The 24,731-nt window shown below is 37.8% G+C and overlaps 1 protein-coding gene across 1 annotated transcript; it reads right to left on the bottom strand.

The window, feature by feature from the left end:
* Window positions 1-697: 697 nt before the first annotated feature.
* On the bottom strand, window positions 698-24,422 carry LOC131045490 (small ribosomal subunit protein uS9m). Its single transcript, XM_057979073.2, has 4 exons — window positions 24,023-24,422; window positions 1,686-2,120; window positions 1,291-1,371; window positions 698-1,185 (listed from the first exon to the last, which is right to left on the bottom strand). Exons 1-4 carry the CDS (start codon window positions 24,219-24,221, stop codon window positions 1,094-1,096), a joined length of 807 nt encoding a protein of 268 aa, XP_057835056.2. The 5' UTR covers window positions 24,222-24,422; the 3' UTR covers window positions 698-1,093.
* Between the last annotated feature and the right edge of the window lie 309 nt (window positions 24,423-24,731).

Genomic DNA, 24,731 nt, shown 5'->3' with positions numbered 1-24,731 from the left:
GAGATAGACAGGTCTAAAATTCAAAACAGATAAAGTGAGTGAGATAGAGAGAGAGCGAGAGAATGTTGATAGGAGCATAATGATTACTAAAATTTGACTTTCTGAAAAATTAAAAAATCTTCTAAAACGTAGAATTTGCATTATAACTCCTAAAGATCTAAAACAACTCTCAAACATCCTGCCAATATATACATGAAATATAACTTAAAGTATAAGAAATGCCACTTAAACTTAAATATTATATTTCATGTATATATTCTGATGAAGAGAATGAAACTGCCCTGAAAAAACAAAAAAGGATAATTTTTGGACATATTTGGGCCTCTTTTTTTAGTCTAGCCGAGTTTTTTATAGAAACTCGTCGAGTTTTTGCTGCGAGTTAAAGTGGTAAAAACTCGCAGAGCTCAAAAACTCGGCGAGTTTTTAAAACTCTGCGAGTGTTCCATCTATGGTTTGAGTAAATAGAAACCTTTTTCATTTTTTTGTAAGAACATTGTAAGAATTCCAATAAATTAGCCAGTAGTCATGTGAACCAGCTAACAGTTATAACATTGAACTCCAGTCATGTGATTCTTTAGACAAAAACTTTCCCAGTAAAATTAGCAAAACTTAAGTCAATATAAACAGATCAAAACTTTCATTGACTTTCAAGCTATGCTGTGATTATAACACAATTTAATTAAAATTGCAATAACCATGTTAAATCGTTTGCAGGCTTACTCACCTCTTAATCTTTCACATAAACATGTAAAGAATGAATCCGGTAACAGAGACTCAAAAGAAAATCTTGACAAAATTGAGGATACCTAAACCCTCACTTTAAATCCCAGTCTCAATAGAACTAAACTAAACCACCATATTAAATGATCACAGACATAGTCATCACCGTATCAACATATTTCAGACCTTGGAGAAGTTAAGGAATGTAACACAATTATGTCTTAAGCCAAGGATAAGAACCCACACTGTTTTAGCTTCAATTATAATATAATGAAACACTTGAGACAACAAAGTAGATAGCATAACCATTTCCCATGGTGTTGGTTAACATGTGCTTTTGTAATTGGTGATGGTCGTTCATGTTTCTAGCCTTTTATCGCTTGACCCATTGGAAGCTCTTCCTTGCTTTTGCTTTCCCAGGTTTTTTCCTTTCCACCACACGTGGATCTCTGGTCAACAATCCAGCTAATAATATGCAACAAAAGGATTGAGCTTAAGTAGTGATAAAAAAATTCAAAAGACCAAATGCACATAGCTATATATACAAGAATATGTATCAAAGGATAGAACCTGCTCGCAAATAAGGTCGCAATCCAGGTTCCCAGTTTTGCAATGCCCTACTAACTCCAAGTCTAAGTGCTCCCACTTGACCTGTAAGAACAACAGAGATAACGAAGGCTTTTATGCCAAGCAACAGATAACAATATTTTCATCACCACAGAAGAAATTAAGTTATAAACTTTCTGTGCATGACACAATAAATGATGTTGAAATGTTACAGTACTAACTACAAAGAAGAATCAAAAGGCCTTCCACTGAGTGCCGTACAAAAGGAAAAGGCATATGAATGTGACCAGAAAGAAGAGGACTATCCAAGGAACTCTTGGAAGGAGATAGAGATGCATGCACAAGTGGGACACTTAACAGTTTAGTGTAAAAAAACAACTAACTTATAAGGGATATACCTGACATGCCACCTCCTTTGACATTAGAAACAATGTCCCAGAGACCCAGAGTCTTTGTGAAAACAAATGGCGAAAGAAGATCAGCCCTGTGTGCTAACTGGGGAAAATATGCATCAAAACTTTTGCGATTGACAATGAACATTCCTTTTCCCGGTTGAATCCACACTTGAGCAACACTGCACTTTCTTCTTCCTGTTCCATATGACCGTCCTTTCTCATCTACTTTTCTTACTCTAGCTTTAGCTATTTCTTGCTGTCGTTTTTTTTCTAATTCACCTCGAATAGACTTCTTTTCCATTCTAGCAAGGCGAGCATCTTCTAATTCTTTCAGGGGTGGCAATCCCTTGACCCCTTCTAAGTTCTTCATAAGTATCAAGCTTTCTATCTGCACCTCGGTGATTCCTGTAGCCGCAATCAAATCTCCAAAAGCACGGTCTGAATTGGCTCACAGTAGAATTATTGCAAACTTATTAGTATCAATCTCATGAAAAAAGACCAGTTTACTATGTTTCCCAGTTTCTACTCCATGTTATTTATCATCTATTTGGCACTGGCTATGAGTTAAAAAAGCCATTATCAATAATATTCAAAATAAGGTTTCCATGCAACAAGTTCAGAATTAGTATATGTGGATTCTAACTGGAGAACTTTCTAGAGAAAATAAGTCAATTTCGATGCTTTCAGCAGTAAAGAAAAAATTAGGGTTGAAGTCCAACATGCTTCCTCAATAAATATGGGATCTAAATGGAGTGCGTACATGAGCAATGAAGACAATTTCAATGCTTTCGGTGATAAACATAAAATTAGGGTTAGAACCTAAAGTCAACATGCTTCCAAGGTATCGAACAAGAGATTCTATCAAACATTACAATTTACAATGTAAATTCTTTGCAACAGTTAACTGAAATTTTATTCATTTAATTAAGAAACAAAATGTCAAAATGTCTAGAAATAATAATAAATATAAACATGCCTCCACTTATTGGTAATCCCTATCATATAATTTCCCGTGGATAGCCTTGAAAGTTGTAAGTTCAGTCTTTTGGGCAGTTTAATGCAATAAAAATTCAAGCTGCAAAGCACTAAATAGATAAATTGTAACATAGCAGGCATTAATTTGTGCCTATTCTTTCTACATTTTGTAAGATACAAAAAAAATCTGTTTATACCAAAAAAATCAAAACATTTATAAGTTTGCCAGACATCAAACCCTCACTGATTGGATACATAACAGAGTTCCCCAAACACACATTCCCCTTTCTCTGTTTCCCTATTCCCAAAACAAGGGAATGGCTAGGAAACATTTCTTCGCCATACCTAATAAAGAAAAAGGGAAAACATTTCCCTACAGAAATCAAGCAAGGTGACATTTTAGAAATATCCCTGAACTTCTTGTGAAAATTTGAAACCTTATCTGTTTCTGAAATTTTTGGGAAACCACTAACCATTTTCTGTAGGTTTTGAAAAGCCTCATATGTTCCCTGCAGTTTTTAACATTTCACTTTATACATTTAGATTTCCAAATGTTTCAATGTTAAATGTTTGTACCTTACGCTGAAACAAAAATAGTGTGTGCTTCACCAAAGACCCCAATTTAGTCTATTATTATGGAATTATGTTTAAGAGCAAAAATCTTCAGGTTCTACCACCAGTATTAATATCATATAAACCATAAATACCTTCCAACTATAGGGAAAAGGTATATTCCCCTTGTGATACACAAATCATCTACTAAGATTACATGGTGATGTCACGGGAATAATTAATTCCTCACTTCTATCAGTCTAAGCTTTTACTGTGACTCCCAAAAAAGATGCAAAATGATGCATCCTATACTAAATGCCCTTAAACCAAACAATAGCATTCAAATCAGAGAGAAAAGAAAATTTGCCGACATAAAGAGAGGCATCATTACCATAACTTCTTGGACAAAGACAGATGAAACTGTACGTACAAACATAGTGTTCGTAAAGATGAAAATGCTTGTGAGACTTGGAATAAAGAAATACTGTAAAACAGGTGACACAAAATAATTTTCCACTCAAAACTGTCTCCAAGAAAACAGATAAAGGCCTTGAAATAATTGAACTAAAGACTAAAATTCCCAATAATAGATTCAGGCATGACTATTTGGCATTGATGGTTCAAAATTCAAAAGAGGTCCATATTTTTAACAATTCGTCAATCCATTCATGACAAGAGGCAGAATCTGAAGAAAAAAGAGAGCACGATTTAGTCTAGGGGACAGGATTGGGTCAAATTGTGTTTTATATTGAAAAAGAATAAATCAACTAGAACTGAGCTGCAATGTGATTGGAGCACATAATTCTTGGCTAGAGCTTGCCACTTGTCCATGGAGATTACAAAATCCTCAGCTAAAAAAAAAGACTTGAGTACCATAAATAATGAAGAAATATTAAATACCATTCAGAATTTGATAACCAGTGATGTTTTCAAAGGATTCTTCATCTGTCATATGCGTTTCTTGTATTAGGAAGTGTCAACCAGGTGATGATTCACGGAGCAGCCGTGATGAAAATGCAATGTTCATCTTCCCTGGGATCTCATTTCTCTAGGTGATCTAGGTAGAAAGACTAGTTAGAAGAGATCCTTCTGCTAGAAATTATTGGAAACAGAAGGAACTGACAGAAATACTTTTCAAAATTTAATTGCTGTACCTGCCCTGTAAATTCAATCTCAAGACCCTTTGAGTACTGTGAACCTTGAGTCTGAAGCTTTTCATGTTTGTAACGTTTTTGATGGATTTACAGTTAACCTCTTCAAAAGACGGCATAAACTTGAATCTCTTCTTTTCGTGTAACAACTCCTTCAAATGAATTTATTTTCTTGTTAAAGAATTACTAAATGTGACCCTATTGTAATTTTATACCCTAGGTTTGTTAATCAGATTTATATCCTTTGATTATGCCCTAGATTGTAATCAGATTTGTAGCATTTTAATAATTTAACATTCAGTAAAATCAGAAATGAAGTAAGTAAACAGGAGACAAATACACATACCCTGGGAAAACCTCCAAGGAGGAAAAACCCAGCATTAAAGACCCACAGGTCAGATTATATATTCTCGTCTAAAATCACAAGTACAATACTTAGCTTCTTTGTCAGATCTGATCCTTTTGTATGGCAGATCTGCACTTCTAAGTTCTCCAAGTCTGTACCAAAACAGCCTATGTCCTCTTGGACAATTTCGCACAAGTCTAAATAATTTCGCACTCCTTGTGAATCCGCACCTTATCAGGTAGAGCTAATTCGCTTTACTTGCAATTGAATGAGTGTGTTTGACTTGCAAAGTGTCTTTCATTTATATGCACCTTTAACTCTTATTTGCAAGTCGGCCTCCTTTAAATTTTGGCGCCAATATATATTATTGTGGCGTGTGTATTTAGGATAGCGTGAAGAATAGGGTTGGGCATAGACTTGGGGTCACGTTACCCTTTAGGATAGGGCCCAGACCTAAAAGGGTTCGGATGTTGCCTTAAGGCAATCTGAATCCATATATAGCCCTAGTTACAAACAACACTCCCTCTTAACTAGGGAAGAGGAGAATACATAATCTGAACCTTTAGAGTTCCATCTAGCACCCAAGCATAGAATGGATCTAGCACACAAGCATAGAATTACATCTTACACCTAGCACACAAGCATAGGATGGTTCTAGCACACAAGCATAGAAAGTGTAATACACCAGTGGGTCTTTACATATTTACAATTATCCATCTAGCACACAAGCATAGATTGGATATAATTCATTCTTGCACACAAGCAAAGAATGATTCAAAGTGTTGCAGATAGAGTCACTGAGATTGAAGCTCCCTCTCAATCAGGGTTCCGTTTTCCACAACACCAAGTCTGTCTCTGAAGTATTCGAACTTCACTCTGGATAAAGGTTTGGTAAGGATGTCCGCAATCTGTTCATCTGTGCTAATGTACTTTAGATGAATGGCGCCTCTTTGCACCATGTCCCGAATGAAATAATAGTGTGTTTCCACATGTTTGGACCGATCATGGAATACAGGATTTACTGACATCTTTATACAGCTTTGATTATCACAATGAATGGTGGTAGGACCACTAGCTTGACCAAATAATCCAACAAGGAGCTTACGAAGCCACACTGCTTCTCTGGATGCAACAGATGCAGCAATGTACTCAGCTTCTGCAATGCTTAATTCTACCGAAGATTGCTTTCTACATGCCCAAGAGATCACTGCAAAGCCCAAGTTGAAGTAGATACCTGAAGTACTTTTCTTGTCCTCGACACTTCCTGCCCAATCTGAATCTGAGTAGCCCTCCAAGAGGATTGAGGTATTAAGTGAATACTTCAGCCCATAACCAATCGTGCCAAGCAGGTATCTTAGAATGTGCTTGGCAGCAACCAGGTGAACAAGTTTAGGTAAGCTCATGAACTAACTAAGAGCATTCACAGCATAACAGATATTTGGCCTAGTATTGACTAGGTACATCAGGGAGCCAATCAACTACCTGTACTCAGATAGATCTGCAAAACCAGAGTTAGCTGCAGAAACACTTAACTTCTTTAAGTTAGATTCCATAGGAGTATGCATAGGTTTACAATCTATCATCCTAAATCTTTTCAAAATATCAATAGTATACTTTCCTTGACTTAAAAACATTTCATTGGATCTTTGCCATACTTCTAACCCTAGGAAGTAATGCATTAAACCTAAGTCCTTCATTTCAAATTCTGAGGCTAATTCCTTCTTACATCTTATGATTAATTTACTTTCACCAGTGAGAAATAAATCATCCACATACAAAACTAAAATAAGCATCTCATCATTATAAACTTTCAAGTAAATGTTAGCATCAGCATCATTCTTGCAAAATCCTAAGCTTAGTAAGTACTTATCAATTCTTTCATACCAAGCACGAGGAGCCTGTTTGAGCCCATATAAGACTTTCTTCAACCTGCAAACATGAGAATTTCTTTTATGGATTACATAACCTTCTAGTTGCTCAATATAGACTTCCTCCTCAATGACACCATTGAGGAAGGCTGTCTTAACGTCCATTTGATGCAGCTCCCAACCTTTGGTTGCAGCAATAGCTAGTATAGATCTAATAGAAGTATATCTAGCAACAGGGGCAAAGGTTTCTTCATAATCTATTCCTTCTTTTTGAGAAGGACCACAAGCTACAAACCTAGCTTTATATTTTTCAATACTACCATCAGCATTATGTTTAATTTTAAACAACCATTTAGAGGAAACAACAGACTTACCTTTGGGTCTGGGTACAATGTCCCAGACATCATTCTTGATGATAGACCCATACTCTTCATCCATGGCTAATTTCCAAGTATGATGGGACATAGCTTCTTCGACATTGTGAGGTTCAGACTCAATGATATTGCACATCACAGAAATGTAGTTGGCATGATTTTGGAATCTCTTGCTATCTCTAAAGGTTCCTCTGGGAGCAGCAAATCCTTCAGCATCTTGAATCGTGTTTCTAACCCAAAGTGGTCTCTTCTTGCAGACCACAATATCCTGAGGTATATCGGTAGAGTGCATAGGTTTTGATGGGTCATTCTGAACTTCCTGATCTGGAAGGTCAGTAGACTCCTCCTATATCTCAGGGTTAGCATCAACTATTGAATCTTGATTTTCAATCACCATATCATTATTGTTGGTTAATGAACCTTTAGATCTTTTGAAAGCAATATCTTCTTCAAAAGTTACATCTCTACTTACCTCAATATACCTTTAACCTGGAATGTAGATCCTAAAGGCTTTGGAAGATTCGTTGTATCCCACTAAGAGGCCTTTCTTTCCAGATGGATCCAACTTGGTTCGTTTTTCTTTAGGCACATGAACATACACAGGGCTCCCGAGTATCCTTAGGTGACTGATGTCAGGTTTGATTCCTGTAAAGGCTTCTTCAGGAGTAACATCCTTTAGGGCGCGATGAGGACATCTATTCTGAATGTAAATTGTTGTTTTAGATGCTTCTGCCCATAGAAAAGGTTGCAGGTCTTGATCATGGATCATGGCTCTTGCAGCTTCAACAATGGTCCTGTTCTTTCTTTCAGCAACTCCATTTTGCTGAGGATTGTAGGGAATGCAGAACTCCCTCTTAATTCCTGCTTTAACACAAAAGTCATAGAAACTACCTGAGGTGTATTCACCTCCATTGTTAGACCTCAAACATTTAATTCGATTTCCTATAGTATTTTCAACTAAGGCTTTGAATTCTTTAAATCTGTTTAGGAATTCTTCAGACTCTTTAGATTTAAGAAAATAGATCCATGTTTTCCTAGAGAAATCATCTATGAAGATAACATAATATAGGAAACCACTAGGAGATGCTACAAACATAGGACCACATAAATCTAAATGAATAAGTTCTAACCTTTCTTTAGCCCTACTATCGCTTTTATGAAAAGAATTCTTTACATTCTTACCCATTGCACAACCTTTACAAGCATCATCATGAGATAAACTGAGTTTAGGCATACCTTTAACCATTTTACCGAGAGTGGGAAGAGCTTGGAAGTGTAGGTGACCCAATCTTCTATGCCATAGCTTGCATGATTCAAGGGTCTCATGAATGAGAGCTTGGATTGGATTAGCTGCAAGCTTATATAAACTATCACATCTATTTCCAATAATACGAGCAGATTTGAAATTAGATTTCTTAGGCCAAGCGAGTACTTTCCCTTCAGAAAATGCTATTTGCAAACCCTTATCTTCTAAGGCAGAAATGGAAATAAGATTTCTTTTAATACCAGGTACAAAGAGAATATCACAGAGTTGTAAGGAAATACCAGAATCTAGTTTTAAAGAGGTAGTGCCAGAACCTTTTACCGAGTATCGAGCATCATCACTGATTACTACATGAAGGTTGGTGTCTTTTTCAATCAGATCTGAGAGATGCTCACGAAATCCTGAGATGTGTCTGGAGGCACCACTGTCAAGTATCCACGTATTGCTGGCCGTAGGAACATTGCTGGATAGAGGAGAGATAAGAAGGTAATCTTCACTTTGTTCGGCAACTTCATTTAAGTTGGCTTCCCTTTCCTTTGGGTCATTCTGACAATCTCTAGCATAATGACCATACTTATCACATCTGAAGCAACGAATGTGAGAGGAATCTCTTGACTTTTTCCTTGGATCATAGGAGGAGGATCTAAAATCTTTGCTTCTCTTTTCTTTCTTCCAATGTCCACCTTTCCTAGATTTAGCTAAGAGAACATGATTATCTTTGTGAGAGTTCTTGAGTTTTCCTCTTACCTCAATTCGAGATTCCTCTTCGATGCAATCAGATTGAAGACACTCAAAGTTGGGACGATTGGCTCTTCCACCAATGCTACGAATGAATGGTTCCCATTCATCAGGTAGACCATTTAATGCAATCATAACAAGATCTTTATCCGAGATTTGGCAATCAAGAGTGCTTAGCTTGTCCTTTAGTTCATTGATCTTCATGAAGTAGGCTATGATTGAGTCTTCTTCTTTCATTTTCATGTGAAGAAGCTGTTGTCTTAGAGCAAGGGCCCTGTTGAGGTTGTTGACTTCATACATCCCTTCCAAGTGTTTGATCATTTCCCTGGCAGACACAAACTTTGATATGAAAGTGACAAGATGATTCTTGACAGACTCAATTATGATCCTTCTAGCCTTGAGGGAATCTTTCTTGAACTGTTCCAGCTCTTTAGCATCTTTTGGAGGAGACAGTCTTTCTTCTTCTACAAATTTCAGCAGATCATTCTCTTCAAGGATCAATAGAATACGGACTTTCCAAGCAGCAAAATCAATGGCTCCCTCAAGTCTATCTTCAGCCATTAAACCTGACATTTTAATCTGAAAACAAACAACAGCTATATGCAACAATTGATTTGCTAAAATCAAAAGTTAGTGACACCTTGGCTCTGATACCATGTAATTTTATACCCTAGGTTTGTTAATCAGATTTATATCCTTTGATTATGCCCTAGATTGTAATCAGATTTGTAGCATTTTAATAAGTTAACATTCAGTAAAATCAGAAATGAAGTAAACAGGAGACAAACACACATACCCTGGGAAAACCTCAAAGGAGGAAAAACCAACATTAAAGACCCACAGGTCAAATTATATATTCTCCTCTAAAATCACAAGTACAATACTTAGCTTCTTTGTCAAATCTGATCCTTTTGTATGGCAGATCTGCACTTCTAAGTTCTCCAAGTCTGTACCAAAACAGCCTATGTCCTCTTGGACAATTTCGCACAAGTCTGAATAATTTCGCACTCCTTGTGAATTCGCACCTTATCAGGCAGAGCTAATTCGCTTTACTTGCAATTGAATGAGTGTGTTTGACTTGCAAAGTGTCTTTCATTTATATGCACCTTTAACTCTTATTTGCAAGTCAACCTCCTTTAAATTTTGGCGCCAATATATAATATTGTGGCATGTGTATTTAGGATAGCGTGAAGAATAGGGTTGGGCATAGACTTGGGGTCACGTTACCCTTTAGGATAGGGCCCAGACCTAAAAGGGTTCGGATGTTGCCTTAAGGCAATCCGAACCCATATATAGCCCTAGTTACAAACAACACCTATAATGTTCAACTTACTCTTCCAAAAACGATTATCATAAGCTTCCTGTCAAATCTTGAAAAGAAAACGAACTTATTGAATATATTCAGCAGATCTTTGATGTTGTCTCCTGAGAAGAGTGACACTTTTGGCTTGAAAATATCATAAGGATTTTGAGGAACCAATACATATCATGTATATTCACATGTACCTAGTTTGTTTTGCATATCAATGCTGTTAATCTAATATGGAAAGGATAAACATAACATTTAAGTATTGCAAATATGCTAATTTATACTTTTTTTTAAAACAATTGTAGGGTCTAGCTGAGCTTTTTGCCAAGTTCAGCTCCATGTCCAAGCCTCAATTCAAAATCGCTGTGACAAGTCTGAGTCTCATACCTATGGCCAAGATAAGATATAACTGTTGGGATTACACGCCCAAGTCTGTGAACTTTCACCTTTCTGCAACGGACAAGTTGGCTTGGGGTTGCCATTGCCAAGTCATGTTGAGAAGAGTCTTAATGGAAGCATCGGGACAAGAGTTCCTCATCTAGAATCCCAATAAGTAAAGCCTCCCTAAGGAGAAAGTATGATACATGGAAGTATGACAAAACGGATTATAGGTTCATGAAGAGCCGTTATTGAGTTAGGAGTTCAAGTTCATTGCAAAACGATGTGAACCAAGGCAAAGAAGGTTGCCATGATGTCAAAGGATTTATAAAAACCCAATATGAGATATCCTTATTATAGTTCTAAATAGTGCTTATGCTCTTGATTGTAAATTAATAGTGGACTACTTTATCAAAATATGAAGAGGCTGAAAAAAAATGCCTTAGTTTATACCTCTAAGTTATGTCTTGTTGTTGACTTGCGAATGACAGTCACCATCTCCTAAAGTGGTTTCTTTTATCTGACAAGTGACTAGTTACCAGAGTCTTTTGTGCATTCATGGACCAGCTAGGTGGGTTAAACATTCATCTCCTAAATATGCTGACATGTGTGTCCTTATTAGGACATCAAAGCAATTAATCCATGTCAAGTTGTAATGTCCCCTTCCTAACCCGTTTAGTATGGTGGACCGTTAGCCTATTCAGTTTGTTTCCCGTAGGCTAATCAGTTAGGGTTAGGGAACTTTCCCCCCCCCCTCAAGCCCACGTCTCCGAGATGGGGAGATGGAGACGTGGCATCTCCCATCGTCCTGCCACCACCACCAGTGCGCCACTAGAGACACGGAGACATCTCCGCGTCTCCAAGGAGTCTTGGAGACTCCTTGGGAGACATCCAGGCATCTCTTGAGGGGCGGGGAGATGCACAGAAGTCTCTCATCCGAACACATCAAAGTGTTTAAAATTTGTAATTTTTTTAATTTTGAGCGCCTTTTGGGGTTTGGGGGTAACCCTAATTTGACGTGGGCCCCACCCCTTCCCCCAATGTATTACAAAACCCCTAAAACTAATGATTTCACTCACATTTCTAATTCTGATTTTTTTTACCAGCTAGGTGAAGAGAAAAAACTCAAAAAAGAGTGATTGAAGGAGTGAAAAGAGTGAGTGCAAGTGTAAGCGGAGTGAAAAGGAGCAAGAAGAAGAGGAAGAGGATTCTACAACATTTTGGAGAGATTTTTCAAGCATAAGGTAGGTTATTTCTTGTTTTTTGTTTGTTTCATTTTCTAATTTTCAATTTTTTTGTTGTTTAAACTTGTTTTTTTCTTTGATTCATTTCAAAGCCAGATTTGATGTTGAATCTTGAGGGCAAAATGATGAATGAATCATTCATCATTTTGCCCTCAAGATTCAACATCAAATTTTAAATTTTAAATTTTAAATTTTGCTTTCAAAATTGAAATTGCAAATTTCAAATTTCAAATTTATTATTTCTTAAACTAGGCTGAAATTACATGCTTATTGAATTTATCTTTATTTTTATTTTGTGAAATGCAGTGTCACTATCACAATGAGCTCTCATGACATGAGTTAGGATGAGATGGAAGTCCATTCTCATAGTGGAAATGATTCAGATTATGAACCTGAGGCTAAGGGGGGTGACCATGGGGCTGATCCTGGAGCCCAATCTAGTTCCATGGCAAGTGTACCAGCTAGTACAGGTTGCCCTTCAAAGTTATTGGCACAATATGCTAGGGGTCCTTATTGAAAAGATTCGATGGTAATTGCAAGATTATTTTATTTACAAAAGAACAAGTGTTCTTATAGCAATTACAAGGAACGATGTTTCCTAAACGAAACAATCGCCAAAAATAGAAACAAACTAATTGAACTAATATTACATGTAAAATACATTATTGACCATTAAATAAGATGTGATAATATTATTCTAATACCCTCCCTTAATGGTCAATCTGTCAACTACACCAAGGCCCCCTAAATTTTACAAACTTGTCCAGGGTCAGAGACGGTGAGAATGTCTGCAGTCTGATCCTCAGTTGGAACATACTGCAACTAAATTGATCCGTCTTCAACAAGCTTTTGGATGAAATGACAATGAAGTTCAACATGCTTTGTTCTTTCATGGAAGACCGGATTTTGGGCAAGTTTGAGCACCCCTTGATTGTCACAGTAAAGGGGTGAAGGACCTGCTTGAGACATTTGCATGTCCGAAAGCATACTTCAAAGCCAAACTACCTCACAAGCTGCTTTAACAGTTCCCTGATACTCTGCTTTGATCGAGGAAAGAGATACTACCTATTGCTTCTTGTTAGGCCATGTGACTACACTTGTTCCCAGACTGAAGACATACTCAAATGTAGACTTCCTATCATCAACAGAACCTGCCCGATCCAAGACTGTAAAACCAATGAGTCTACGGTCTTTGCTTCTGCCATACAGAATGCCAAAGTCATAAATGCCCTTCACATATCTCAACACACACTTCGCTACAACCCAGTGTTCAAAGGTAGGGGTTGTCATGAAGCAAGAGAGGTAACTCAAAGCATAACTCAGGTCACGTCTAGTGGCGGTGAGATAGTTGAGACTACCCACTACTTGCCTGAACAAGGGTTCATCCACCACGGGTGAATCTAATTTGGCTAACAACTTCAGCCCTTTCTCCATAGGTGTAGAGGCAGGTTTGCAATCCTACATCCGAAACTTATCAAGAAAACTCTTGGCATACTTCGACTAAGAGATAAAGATACCGCCATTTGTCTACCCCCAAGTCTGTCATGTCAAAGGACTGGCACAAACACTGTTTGATCTACTCGATCAAAAGTTTTGAATTACCAATGATAATCAGATCATCAACATAGATGACAAGCAAAAGAATATCATCACCAATAATTTTGACATACTGATTGGTATTGGAAGGACTCCTCTAAAAGCCTTGATCACTAAGGTACTTATCAATTTTTCTGTACCAAGCTCAAGGAGCCTATTTCAGGCCATAGAGCGCTTTCACCAGCCTGCATACCTAGTATTCTATACTGGCAACCTTGAATCTTGGAGGCTGCATCATGTAGACTTCTTGCAACTCACCAATGAGGAATGCACTCTTGACGTCCATTTGATGGACTTTCCAAACAAACTGGGTTGACAAGGCAAGGACGAGCTGAATTGTACTCATTTTGGCTGTAGGAGCAAAAGTCTCCTCATAGTCAATGCCCTCTTTCTATGTGAACCCCCGAGCAACTAACCGTGCCTTGTACTTATCAAGGGTTCCATCAACCTTATACTTAACTTTATACACCCATTTGCAACTAATGGGTTTCTTTCCAGGTGGAAGATCAGAGAGAACCCAAGTGTTGTTCTTCAGAAGGCTATTATGTTCAGCTTCCATAGCCTGTTCCCACTTAGGTATACCTTTAGCCTCTACATATGTCTGAGGCTCATAAATGCTATGAATGTGGGCCATGAGAGCAAAATTAGCTGCATGTTGTTGTTTAATCTTGTTTCTAGATAATCTACCCTCAATGAGCTCATCATCATGAAGATCGCCAATAATCTTGGCCCACCACTTAGGCCGGAGAGTAGAAATACCAACATCTAAAACAGGTGGATCAACATCACCAGAAATGTCAATAACAAAGTCATCAAGATGCTGCTCAAAATTCTCCTAAGGAAAGTTGGGTGGTGCAACTACCTGTCTGGGAGACCCTGCAGGAGACGTGACAAGTGCAAAGCCTGGAACAGCTGTATCCCTCCCATCAGGTGGACCTAATGAAAGATGGACACCCAAATCACTAACCTTCAAAGGCTGATCCTCAAGGCTCAAAATAGGAGAAGAGAGTTGAAAAGGCCCTCGTTCTTCATCAAAAACAACATCTCGACTGAATATGAGACAATCTGTGTCTACATCAATCAGTCGATAAGCTTTGTGGTTATCAATATACCCGGTAAACATGAGTTTCTGACTCTTAGAATCCATCTTTGTGCGGTTGGCATTTGGAATCTAGACATATGCAAAAGACCCAAATACTTTCAAGTGACTGATTTTGGGCTTCCTACCAGACCAAGCTTCCTCTGGAGTCTTCTTCTTAATGGCCTTTGTGGGAGACCAGTTCAGAAGATAGACAACAGTGTAAACTACTTCTGCCCAATACTTCTTTGGAACATTTTAATGCTCCATCATAGAACGAGCCATCTTAGTTATTGTGTAGTTTATCCACTCAACAACATCATTGTGTTGAGAGGTGTAGGGTGTAGTAAGTTGATGCTTAATGCCATTTTTTGCACAGAAGTAAAAGAAAGTAGAAGAAACATAATTCTCCCCCATTATCTAACCTAAGAGTGATTATTTGTTGACCAAACTCTTTTTCTACTAAGGCCTTAAATTGCTGAAACATGCTAAACACCTTTGATTTTTGTTTAAGGAAATACATCCACATTTTACGACTAAAATCATCAACAAATACCTGGACCCAGTAACTGAAGGAGTGTTCATTGACCACAAATGTCACAACATGAACCAATTGCAATACCTTAGAAGCTCGCCAAGAATCACCATTCGTGAATGGTGTCTGATGCTGCTTTCCAGCTTGACAAGCTCTGCAAACTCCCTGATTTTGAGTCTGAATCTCAGCTAGACCAACAACCATATCCTCCCGAACTAGCTGAGAGAGATAGTGAATGTTTAGATGGCCATACCGCTAATGCCAGAGATTGTTGATTGAAGAAATTCTCGCTGCCATGGCGTGCTCCTAAGAATCACCAATGTCAATAAGTCTATAAAGACCATGATTCTCAATACGCACAGCTACTGTAATAAGAGTCTCCCTATCAACAATGTTGCTTTGTGCAAACTGAATACCACATCAAGCCGAGGAGAGTGTCTCATAATCTGACTAATAGAGAGAAGGTTGAGTTCCATTCCTGGAACATAATATACATTGAGGAAAATTAAATTCCTCCCACCAAACTGAATCTGCACGTTGCCCTTTCCGATAATGGAATACTCTTCCCTTCTAAAGATCACAGAATCGGTGAAAGGCTGAAATCCTATGAACCAATCACATCGATGAGTGAAGTGTCGAGAAGCACTTGAATCAATATACCAGGCAAAAGACTTCACATGATCTGAAGGTTTTTTAGCCATAAAGGCATAAAAAGCAGTTCCTTCTACTTAGTGTGCTCGACAGCATTTGCTTTTGGCTAAGACCCTCCCTGCTTCTTCTATTCAAAAGCCAAGCGTGATCAACAATCCTTCTTCATGTGACCATATTTGTGGCAATAGTTTCGATCCTTCTGATGAGGGAGCAGAGTTCTTTTGTTGAGAAGACTGAGATTTGCCTTTATCCTTGTGAAAGGATTTGGCTATGAAAGCTTGTTTTATGGATGACGAACTAGCACCACTACCAAACTATTGTTTCCACCAATCCTACTGCAGAAGTTTGTTGCACAACTCTGGAAACTTCAAGTCAACATTAGTCGAGGTAATGTTGAGTGTCTCAATAAAGTGCTCATAAGACTTTGGTAGACTTTTTAGAGTGATGACTACCATGTCTTCTTCCTCCATCTTTCGTCCAATCGCCTCTAGCTGATCACAAATGTCCTTAGTCTTTGTCAGATGCTCCTATAAGGACATTGTCTCATCCATCATGATGGAGAACAGTTCGTTCTTTAGAAAGAAATCACGGCTCTTATCTGATGTTTCATGTAGATCCTTCAAATGAGAACAAATCTCTACAACAGTCTTGCCTGACGACACTTGAGGCAGTTGATCGTCAGTAAAAAAATGTTTTGTCAGCATCATGACTTCCCGGTTGCGGTCATCAAATTTTTCCTAGTTCTATCCAATTGTTGTAGGACGAGTTTCCATACCCAAAACGAGTGCATCAAGGCGGCAATATTCAAAGATGTTCAACATTCGCTGCTTCCAGGTGTTGTAATTTCTGTCGTTGAACCTCTGACTGCCTTCCAACATTATGTTGGTCAAAGACACCATCTTGCATGCTTTTCGAGGCACAAAAAACGAGGCAAACTAAAGAGGCAAGAATCTGATTAAAAATCTAAGTGCACAAAACCTATGGCACGAATTCCAATGCACAAAAAGCTGAAGCAAATGTAGGCACAAAATCCAAGGCAAAAAATCACTAGCACAAATCCCAACATACAGATTTCTGAGAACCCAGAAAATTTTGATGAAGACCCAGAAATCTTCCTGAAAAACCCAGAAAGATTTGATGTACGAAAATAAAAACAGCAAAATATAACAGAGGGCTTTTAAAAAATCCTAGCCGCAGAACCCCCCCAAAAAAGAGGGTCAAATTTGAAACCCTAGGTGGCAGTCAAAAATCACAAAAGAATTTGTAGAGAAGATGACAAAAACCTAGCCAGGTATGGAGATCCACAGGTTGCACGAAAATGGCGCTCAAAAAACACGAAGCTAAAGATGAGTATACCTAGTCACGAGAATTGGCTCATTTGTGTCAATATTTGAACAAAAGTCTTGCTCGTTACCTTTGTGGACAGTTTCCTTGACCTTAAGTTTTGGTGTTGGTATTTAGGACTTGTGGAGATACATGTTTGATAGCTAACAAGACCTTTGGCTTTCTAGGATGTTTTTGGAAAGAGCCATCAAACAAAAGGACCATACTTCTCAAATAGAGTCACATTGTTTTATATGGCAATCATACCATAGATTTTACCTTTGTTTCTCAAATTGTGGCTCTAAAGCACAAGATATCTCTTTTCTTTGAGTATCTCTAATTCACTCAAGCATGATTGAATGGATTCAATGTCATCAAATTGGGCAGTTCGTAGTGCAAACTAAGTGTCAAAACCTCCACAAGAACTACTATCTACTTCCCATATGCCAATTGAAAAGGAGCGTAGTTGGTCAATCTCTTCATTTTGATGCAACATGCCAAAAGTACCACAAGTACTCTCATCCCAATCTCTACACCTAACATCATCAACTTTCAAAAGGATATTCCCGAAGAATTTGTTGAATGCTTAAATAGTTCCATTAGCTTGGGAGTGGTATGGAGTACTTTTATGGTAGTAGACCTAGGACCATGAAAGTGTGTAGAACCACTTGGGTGATTGATTTGATGAAATGCTTGCCTTGATCACTAGTTAGAATCAATGTAATAACATTTTCAAATATAAAACAAGTTGCATTTTCAACTATACAATAACACATTAGCACAACCTCAAGCCATGTAGTAATAATGAAGCATGCACCAAAAGAGTACATTGTAAGCTAAACTAACCCTACAAAGCCAATATTGGATTCAATAGCAACTCATCTCTTTGGTTGTGCTTTTGAGTGCATTGACATACATGAAAATAGTATGAATGGTCATGTGCACCTTTGTGAAGTATGTAACATCAAAGCCAGGCCTAATGTATTTTATGTGTAGTTTTGTGCCCCTGGTAATCATCTTTTTCTTGGCAATAAAGACTTTCTTCATTAATGGCACCATGTTCAACTTGTGGCACATACAAGCACAAAATATCAGTGAGCCCCATCTTGTAGAGTTTGCCATTAATCAGCTAAACTTGTGTTGCACAAACTAATAAACATTTCTCCTCCATTGTAGTATAAGTTTTTGACACATAATGACTACTACAATTTCCTCAACTCCATCAAGGATGACCTTAATTCAGTGTTCCACGGTCGTTGGTGACGAGGGGACGGATCTCAGGGATGGGGGGGTAAAGGGCCTAAGTTTGGGGATGGTGGGGAGATGGCGGCAAGGGGGTGGCAAGGTGGTGGTGCAGATATGATTAACATGTACTCATAGTACTTGAAAAACTAGTTGTGAAAAGATGTATAACAATATAAGAATCAAATCTGATTTTGAAATGAATTAAAGAAAAAACAAGTTTAAACAACAAAAAAATTGAAAATCAGAAAATGAAACAAACAAAAAACAAGAAATAACCTACCTTGTGCTTGAAAAATCTCTCCAAAGTGTTGTAGAATCCTCTTCCTCTTCTCTTTGTTCCTCACTCCTCTTACACTTGAACTCACTCCTTTCACTCCTTCAATCACTCTTTTTTGAGTTCTTTCTCCTCTTCACCTAGCTGGTAAAAAAAATCAGAATTAGAAATGTGAGTGAAATCAATATTAGAAATGTGAGTGAAATCAATAGTTTTAGGGGTTTTGTAATGCATTGGGGGAAGGGGTGGGGCCCACGTCAAATTCGGGTTACCCCCAAACCCCAAAAAATCGATCAAAATAAAAAAAATTACAAATTTTAAACACTTCTTGACGTGTTCGGACAAGAGACTTCTGCGTGTCTCCCCACCCCTCAAGAGACGTTTGGACATCTCCCAAGGAGTCATGGAGATGTCGAGACGTCTCTGTGTCTCCGATGGTGATGGCAAGACGCCACGTCCCCATCTCCCTGTCTCGGAGACGTGGACCTAAGGGGGGGGACACATTTCCATGGAACACTGCCTTAATTCAAAAGAGTTGAGCATCGAGTAGGTCTACTTCAATAGGTGTTGTGCTAGATTCCCTTATATTAATACTAGACAAATGATCTAGGCTAACAAGGTGTTTGTTCGAGCACACCACAATAATGAAATTAAATTCTTGAAACAAAAATATCCATCTGCATACCTGACCACAAAGGATGGCTTTGTTCACCAAGAACTTCAGCAATAGGTGATTGATGAACATAAAAGGTGTAGCTAGAAGATACTATTGAAATTTCTGAAGTGCATAGACCATGGCCAAAGCTTTACACTATGTAGATGTGTCATTTCATTTTGTAGCAACCAACTTTCTACTTGCAAGAAAGATAGGGTGATCTATGTTTCCTTTACCATGGTGTGTGAGACCTATTCCAATCAATGTGCCAAACACATCCACATGGACATGGAATGCAGTACTCCAATCAAGAAATTGTGAGATTGGCATTGTAGCTAGCTTTTCCTTTAGCGCATCAAATGCTTCTTGATAGGCACTTGTCCTTACAAAAGGCACTACTTTTTGCAACATGTCTTCCAATGGCACAAAACACTTGTGATCTATGTTTCCTTTATCATGGTGTGTGAGACCTATTCCAATCAATGTGCCAAACACATCCACATGGACATGGAATGGGGTACTCCAATCAAGAAATTATGAGATTGGCACTGTCACTAGCTTTTCCTTTAGCCGACAAATGCTTCTTGATAGGCACTTGTCCTTACAAAAGACACTACTTTTTGCAACATGTCTTCCAATGGCACAAAACACTTGTGATAATATCTAGCATGACCCAAGAATGCACGCATTGCTTAGACAATCTGCGACAACCAACTAGAGAATTTCTTGTTACTTTTGTTGGGTTGACCAACATGCCATCTTTACAAATGATGTGTCCCAACAAGTTACTAAATGGTGCCATAAGATGCATTTTTTCAAGTTGAATGCAATACTTAATTTACAACATTAGTCAAACATTAGGCATGGCAAATCCAAGTGGTTGGTCACCATGCCATAGAGTGTCCAATCATCTAGATATACTTTAAAAATCATGGATGAAATCTTTAAATGGTCTTACCACAATGCACAAGAATTAAAAAAGGCCACTCTTGAGCCATTGTAGCAAAGCTTTCCTACTCAATTGTGACTGTCATTTTTGCCTTCTCTTCATCTTCAAATTGAACCTGATGGTAGCCTAAGGACCCACCAATTAAAGTATATACCTCAACTATGCCTTCCAAAACCTCCTTTATGAATGGCATTGGAAAAGGAAAGGTGATGCATGTTTCATTGAGAGCATGATAATCCACACAAATCCAAATGCACCCATATTTCTTTATTGAGATCACCATCAAGCTGACCCACTTAAACTTATCAACAGCAAAGATGACTATAGACTTGAGCATCTTGTCAATTTTGCATTTTGCTTTTTTTCATGGATGTGGATTGAATCATTAGGATTGTTTCTTTATCAGCTTTGCATCAAGGTTCAAACAAATCTACATTTTCTCAAGGAAGTGCAAGCCTTTCATTTCATGGTATCCTCAAGGAAAAGGTCAACAAACTCACACAAAAGAGCAATAACTTGCACTAATTTGTCTCCTCGGTAGTTGCCAATATTTCCAATCTTTGGTGCTACTTCTATTCCAATGTTCACTTCAACTACCTTATGGGGCTTGTTATAGTAGACACCCTTTTCAGCTTTTAGATCTTTGACAGCACACTCCCCTCCAATAGTAGGGACTCCAAAGCTACGAAACCCATTCTCTTGTGAAGCATCCTCTCTTTGCATCATTGTGGAAGAATTTGCACTAGTGGTACTTCCCTTGGATGGATTGCGAGCTTGGTCCCCAAGCATTTGCCAACAATAATCCATGGACCACATTTACATATTTTGGTTGAACATAGAAGATAGCCTCCTTTATATTTTCAAGTGCCAACTCAAGACCTAGAGTGTAATTAGTGTAGCTAAAGGTGTGCACAAATTCAGCATTTAGTTGTTTTGGGGAGATGATCTCCTCGAACAATTCCTTTTGTTCACACCCAAGGAATGCAAAGCCACTCAAGGTAGTTGAAAATGTGTGTGCTCAAGTATCAGGTGAACAATTAGATATAGTCAAGCCCCAAATGCCTTCACACATCACATGTGACCTGCCAGATGTTGGCTAGTATAGAACAAAGATCATTGCACTACAGGGGCACGAAACCAACAAAGAAACAATGCACAAAACTTAGACCAGCTAGGTATGAGCACTTAGTGCATCACCCACCACCGTGTTAGAATGTGTTGAAATGTGAATGGAATATTTCAGCCTCCTAAGAGGACTCTGGCTCCATAGAAAAACAATGTCAACAAGATTGCTAGTCCCATCAAAGAATGTTGCAATAGTAATGTAACAGTGCAAACGCATACGTTATGTTGTGATTAGTGTTGACCATAGTGCATTGTTTCTTAATATCCAAACCTTATCAATTCTAAGGGCAAGTTCTTTTGAAGTTTGCACAAGTGCCAATCACCCGTGATGGTAAACCATTGTTGAGTTCTTTCCTTTCAATTCATATTCACCAGTGAGCTATCTTTACAGTTGTGCATTGGAGCTAGCTTCAAATTTACTATACCAATGGAGAGTGCTTTCAAATTCTAGCTGAATATTATCTACTTTGCCTACCATCACTCTATAAAGTTCTTCAATTGTCTTTACTTCAATATGCACTGTTTCTAAGTAGATGTGGTTAGGGGGCTCAATGTCTCGAGGAGAGCTCTCGCAGGCGTTTTCAGTGTTTTCTGGCAGAGTTTCTATTTTTAGTAAGTGTTATTTTTAGCACTTGATCTTGGCTTCCATCTCCTCTCAGTTAAGAGTGCAATGCTTTCCAGTTAAATGCCTTTTGTGATTTCTAAGGTTGACAGGATGACCTATGATTTATTTTACTTCATAGTTGCATGGGTACTCGTACCCAGCCCCTGGGTACTTGTACCGGAGACTCGGACACGTATCCCGCACCAGAAACTTGGTTGGAAACATCTCCATAGAGAGGAGACTTCCCACTAACGTATCTGCCCGTCTCCCACTGTCTCCAAGCCAAACAAAAAAAAAGGAAACCCTAAAATGTTTTAAAAAAAACCCAGGCAACAAATAAGCAAAATGCAGTACAAATGGGGAAAAAAAACACTCAAAACAAATGCAGGTCACGAGGATTTCTTAAAACATTGCAACAGCCATTACTAAATTATTATATTATATTTAATGTCATTATATTTTCAGAATTTCTATAAATTATTATATTATATTTAAAAGAAATTAGCATCTCCAAGTACCCACGTCTCCTATTTTGATAAAATAGCCGTACCAGTACAAGCACCAGTCTCCAAAGTCTCCAAGTACCCCCATACCCGTGCAACCTTGTTTTACTTAAGTGTGATTTGAGTTTTGAAATGATTGGAAGCTTTTTCAGTGTGCTGATGTGCTTTTTCAGAATAAGTGGATTTCATAGTTTTGTGCAAATCTCTTGGAGGAAGGTTATTTCAATTTGGCATCTAGGTATTGTTTCAAACAACTTCCTTGACCTGGGCGATTCATTGTGTATTACTTATTAGTAATTTGCGATATTTAGAGGAGAACTGAATTTATAATGCCAAATTGCACCTAGCATCGGGCGCCTCTTCCTTGCTAACATGTGGGTATTGGAATTAGAGTTAAATCTGCATTCTTGGGTGTTGGAAAACTGTTGCCACTGGAGTTTGGTATTGCTGATTGCAGATAGAAAGTGCTGGAGCAGATTTGACTGAGTTGGAAAGCTTGAAAAATCTTCCTAAGAATCAACCTTGTCCCATTTTGGCATCTAGTATGGTGCTGGTCTATTTCTGAGCATTTATTTCAAGAATGGGGACTATTTCAGGTCTGAGTTTGCAATACAAGTCTGATTTCAGCTAATTGTTTGATGCTATCTGATAATGTAATGGTGTTTTAACATGATTCGATGCAAAAAAATGTTATTTCTCTTTCAATGCAATGTTTGTTTCATTGTATGCAACAACATGATGAATGAAACATGAAAAAACAAAACATTTCTACATTTCCGTCTTATCCTATCAACAAACAAACAAAAAATCAAGGGTAAACATTACACGCATCTCAGGGATAACCACTTTATTAAATAGCTTGTAACTAAACAGGCATCACATAGATTGCAACAATGCGATGGAGAGGACTCACGAGGCATGACACCAAATCCTCTCAATTAACCTTAACAACTCGGCATGATTCATGAGAACTTTTAACTTTACAACTAGCCGATCAAGGAAATCACAAAATCTACGGTAAATGAAGTTATTTACTGATAACAATAGATATAACGAGACAGGTACTTGTACTGGTATGGGGAATGGGACCGTTACCAGTATCTCATTTTTTGAAACGAGAGACAAATACTTAGAAGTGACATAAATAGAAAATCGAGATATATAATTTAAATTTGGAAAAATAACATACATTTAGCGGATATGCTTTACAAAATGTAAAATGTTTGTAAATTATATATGCTTTCATAATGAATACCAGTGTTCGAATCAGCAGAAAATGTGTTACATGTTTAAAATGAACAACTGTTGAATCGACATATAAAATGTATAAAATATACAAATGTTGGATCCGCGTGTTACATGCTAAAAAATATACGAGCGCTGAATGGGCATATTATATACAAATGTTAAATGTAGAATCAATACAACAATTAGCAAAGTAAATACCTACAGCGAACAAAACTGATTATCTATAGACCCGTTTTCCGATGACAGCGGGTTACTTATTCTATGATCAAAAGAAAAACAGTAAATCTCGCTAAAACCCTACTCCTAGATCAAAATAGTTAGTGAAATTGAAGAGTGAAAAAAAAAAACACCTTACCCGGAGAAGAGGAAACAACGGCAGAGGCATCCTTCAATTTGGTAGCTTCATCCTGTATGACTGGTGCAGCAGGAGACGGATGGTCGCTGTCGTTGTTTGGGGGGTCGGAAGAAAAACTCCTGGCGCCTCCCATTGCTGAAAACTCCCACACCCGGAAGACCTGCATGGCCCTCACCATGCTCCTGCCCGCCTGCAACATTTTCTACACAATATGCTGTCCAATCCTCAATTACAGAATTATTGGAATGTCACCTGCTGCCATTTTTTAAACCCACAGCCTCCATGGTTACATGATATACCTATATCGGGGCTGGACCTTCAAATGCTAGGTTCATTTCCTAGAGATTGATTTTTCTTTTTTCAAATGAAGTTCGGTCTACACCAAGCTTGATGAATTGCTGTTTGTTTTCACTATGCAAATTGTACCTTTTTTTTAAACTACATAATTGTAAAGGGAAGTTCAAGTTACATAATTCTCAAAATATATGAAAAAATATAATATATTGTAATTAATATTAAACTTAACATATATTTTTATATATTTACGCTAAAGGCATATTACTATTCAGTGATTAAAATTGACATCCGTCATAATTATAATTAGTTTTACTATTATTTAAATAAAAATAATTTTAATAATTTTAAATAACTTAAATTAAAATAAATGCATGAAAAAAAAATTTTAAAAATTATTTATTTTCTCCTCTCA

The sequence above is a fragment of the Cryptomeria japonica genome, chromosome 10 (genome assembly GCF_030272615.1).
Source record: "Cryptomeria japonica chromosome 10, Sugi_1.0, whole genome shotgun sequence".
Classification (NCBI taxonomy): domain Eukaryota; kingdom Viridiplantae; phylum Streptophyta; class Pinopsida; order Cupressales; family Cupressaceae; genus Cryptomeria; species Cryptomeria japonica.
The sequence above is the reverse complement of the archived record's forward strand: the minus strand, read 5'-3'. Positions and strand labels throughout refer to the sequence as shown.

What these genes read in the sequence shown, in the direction of transcription:
- LOC131045490 (XM_057979073.2), bottom strand. Translation starts at nt 24,221, where the DNA reads ATGTTGCAGGCGGGCAGGAGCATGGTGAGGGCCATGCAGGTCTTCCGG. An exon ending in CGTTGTTTCCTCTTCTCCGG is followed by an intron (nt 2,121 to 24,022) that starts GTAAGGTGTTTT and finishes GAGCCAATTCAG; the next exon opens with ACCGTGCTTTTGGAGATTTG. An exon ending in CAAAGGAGGTGGCATGTCAG is followed by an intron (nt 1,372 to 1,685) that starts GTATATCCCTTA and finishes TTGTTCTTACAG; the next exon opens with GTCAAGTGGGAGCACTTAGA.